This window comes from Nansenia antarctica (assembly GCF_963989245.1).
Source record: "Nansenia antarctica genome assembly, chromosome: 10".
Taxonomy (NCBI): Eukaryota; Metazoa; Chordata; class Actinopteri; order Argentiniformes; family Microstomatidae; genus Nansenia; species Nansenia antarctica.
The window spans coordinates 24,915,699-24,918,680 of record NC_137680.1 but is presented as its reverse complement, the minus strand read 5'-3'; the positions used below and the strand labels follow the sequence as shown (position 1 = coordinate 24,918,680).

General features: G+C 46.1%; 1 protein-coding gene across 1 annotated transcript; it reads left to right on the top strand.

Annotated features, from left to right (window-relative positions):
* Positions 1–986: 986 nt before the first annotated feature.
* Positions 987–1,660, top strand: LOC308166940 (gamma-crystallin M2-like; the record flags this gene model as incomplete). Its single annotated transcript, XM_080541266.1, has 2 exons — positions 987–1,256; positions 1,376–1,660. The coding sequence occupies 2 exons, from the start codon at positions 987–989 to the stop codon at positions 1,658–1,660; spliced, it is 555 nt and encodes a 184-aa protein (XP_080397392.1).
* Between the last annotated feature and the right edge of the window lie 1,322 nt (positions 1,661–2,982).

Sequence of the window (2,982 nt, the reverse complement as noted above, 5' to 3'; positions counted from 1 at the left end):
AGTCCATTTACCATTTATTGTATATTGATATATTTGGATACTGGTTATGGCCAAACGTTTTCCAAACTCCCACAACACACACACACACACACGCACACACACACACACACGCACACACACACACACACACACACACACACACACACACACACACACACACACACACACACATTGGTATTGACAGCATTGTCACTCCTCTGCTTGCTCTTTCTCTCTCTCCTTTCTCCCCCTTTTACTTTGTCTCCTACTCCTCTCTCTCTCTCTCTCTCTCTCTCTCTCTCTCTCTCTCTTTACTGCCAGGATAAGACATGATCTCATGAGAACTCAAACATGTGATGTGACTAAACAGATCATAAAAGATGATGAGTACAAAATAATAGCACATGAAGTCATGACAGGCACAGCAGTTTACAGATAACAGGAACAACATTCCATATGGTGAGTTTTTTCGTTGGCTGACCCTAAAGTTGGGACCAGCCACCACATATCTAGCTGGCAAGCTGGGACAATAACAGATAGATATTTAATGTTCTCTTTGTCTGTGTTTCATATGTATTGTAGTTCAGTATAATCAGATAGTTGTAGTTATAGTTTGCTATAATGAGGTAGTTTTAGTTGAGTATTATTAGGTATTTGTAGTTGGGTATAATTAGGTAATTGTAATTGTGTAAAATTGTGTATAATTAGCATAAGTGCATATTTGTGGCAGTGTAAGAAGAAGTGCATCTGTTGGCAGATCATACACAGCCTTCCTTGGGCAGCCAGGTGGGTCGTATTCTTTGGGGGGTGGGGGGCCCTCCTCTATAGTGTTCTATGGCATGTCGCTGACTCAGGGCCTCTTTCTCTCTCTCCAAACAATGGCAGAGGCCCCAGGACCCACAGGTATAAAATGGAGGGCTTCCCAATAGGTAGCAAGTCAGTCACTCACCACCACCTCTAGGACCAGCAACAGCAGCTAGCATTAGCAGCTAACCACCGCTAACAACATGACTTCCTCCAACATGAACATGATGGGCAAGATCACCTTCTACGAGGACAGGAACTTCGGAGGCCGCTCCTACGACTGTATGAGCGACTGCGCCGACATGTCCTCCTACATGAGCCGCTGCCAGTCCTGCAGGGTGCACAACGGCTGCTGGATGGCCTATGAGCGCAACAACTACATGGGCAACCAGTGGTTCTTCAGGAGGGGAGAGTACTCCGACTACCAGAGCATGTTCAACTGGAACATGCAGTCCTGTCGCAACATCCCCATGGTAGGTCCACACGACTATCTATCTAACCATCTATCTATCTATCTATCATATCATATCCATAATATCTATCTATCTGTTGATCCTCCCATTAAACCCATGTTTTCCTGATCCCATTACAGCACAGGGGCAACTACAAGATGAGGATCTACGAGAGGGAGAGCTTCGGAGGTCAGATGCACGAGATGATGGACGACTGTGACAACATCCAGGACCGCTACCGCATGAACAACTGCATGTCCTGCAACGTGATGGACGGCCACTGGCTCATGTACGACCAGGCCAACTATATGGGCAGGCAGTGGTACATGAGGCCCGGCGAGTACAGGAACTTCAGGGAGATGTGCCACGGCAACAACAACATGAGGTTCATGTCCATGAGGCGCATTATGGATTCCTGGTACTAGATGTTGCTTGATTGGTAATCTAAGAGAAGTTGAATAAAGTTTTTAGAAAATGTATATATTTGAAGTTCTGTGTTGTTGCTTTTTTACAAAGTGTACGATGATAACACATACAACAACACACAGACACACACACATACACACACACAGACACACACACACACACACACAAACTAGAAATAGTTTGGTCACAGCAATTTACTGTTTTAAAAATGTAATCATCTCTATAATAGGGGTAACAAACAGACACACACACACACACACATGTCACGCCGGCTGGTGAAAGGGGGAATGTATCGCAGTAATTTCGCACACATGAGGTCCAGGTCCAGCCCCTGCTCGTCGATGGAGGGAGCGTGGAGAGAGTCTCAAGTCTCAACCCTCCGATTCCTGGGGGTGCACATACAGGATGACCTGTCCTGGAAGACCAACACAGCAGCCATCAACAAGAAGGCACAACAGCGGCTCTACTTCCTGAGAGTCCTCAGGAAAAACCACATCGGACAGGAGATCCTTGTGACCTTCTACCGCTGCGCAGTAGAGAGCATCCTCACCTACTGCATCTGCGTGTGGTTCTCCAGCTGCACAGCCGCAGAGAGGAATGCGCTACAGAGAGTCGTGAGATCGGCCCAGAAGATCACGCTACAGATAGTCGTGAGATCGGCCCAGAAGATCACCGGCGCCCCCCTGCCCTCTCTGGAAGAGCTGTACAACACACGCTGCCTCAGGAAGGCCTCCAAGATCTCCAGAGACCCATCCCACCCTGGGAACGTATACTTTGCTCGGCTGCCCTCGGACAGGCGGTTCAGGACCATGTTCGCAAGGACAAACAGACTGAAGCTCAGCTTCTACCCCAGGGCCATTCAGGCCCTGAACACAGCAAAGACCTAGGTTCTAGGCCCTGGACAATCTAGACATTTGATGGCAGCTACTAGATTGAAATCAAGTGCAATACTGAAACACAACTGTGAACATTTCAAACCTGCAAACTGCGACACTTTAAATGAATGTGCAATAACACTATGTGCAATATGACAACCCTCGGGTACATAAGGTTCAGAGATAGGAAATGTTAAAATAGGTATAGCATAGCATAGAGTACAGCACAGTGTTTTATTTGTATAGTATAGTATAGTGGATAGTGTACATAGCCTTTATTTATGTAAACCAGCTCTTTTCCCTTCTTGTTTTTAGTTTTTTTTCCTAGCACTAGGGGAGCCCCCCCTCCCAAATGTCGTTGTTTGGTACCTGTACTATATCAATGACAATAAAGACCATTCATTCATTCATGAGCAAAACCCTTCTCAAAAAAAAATAATAATCTT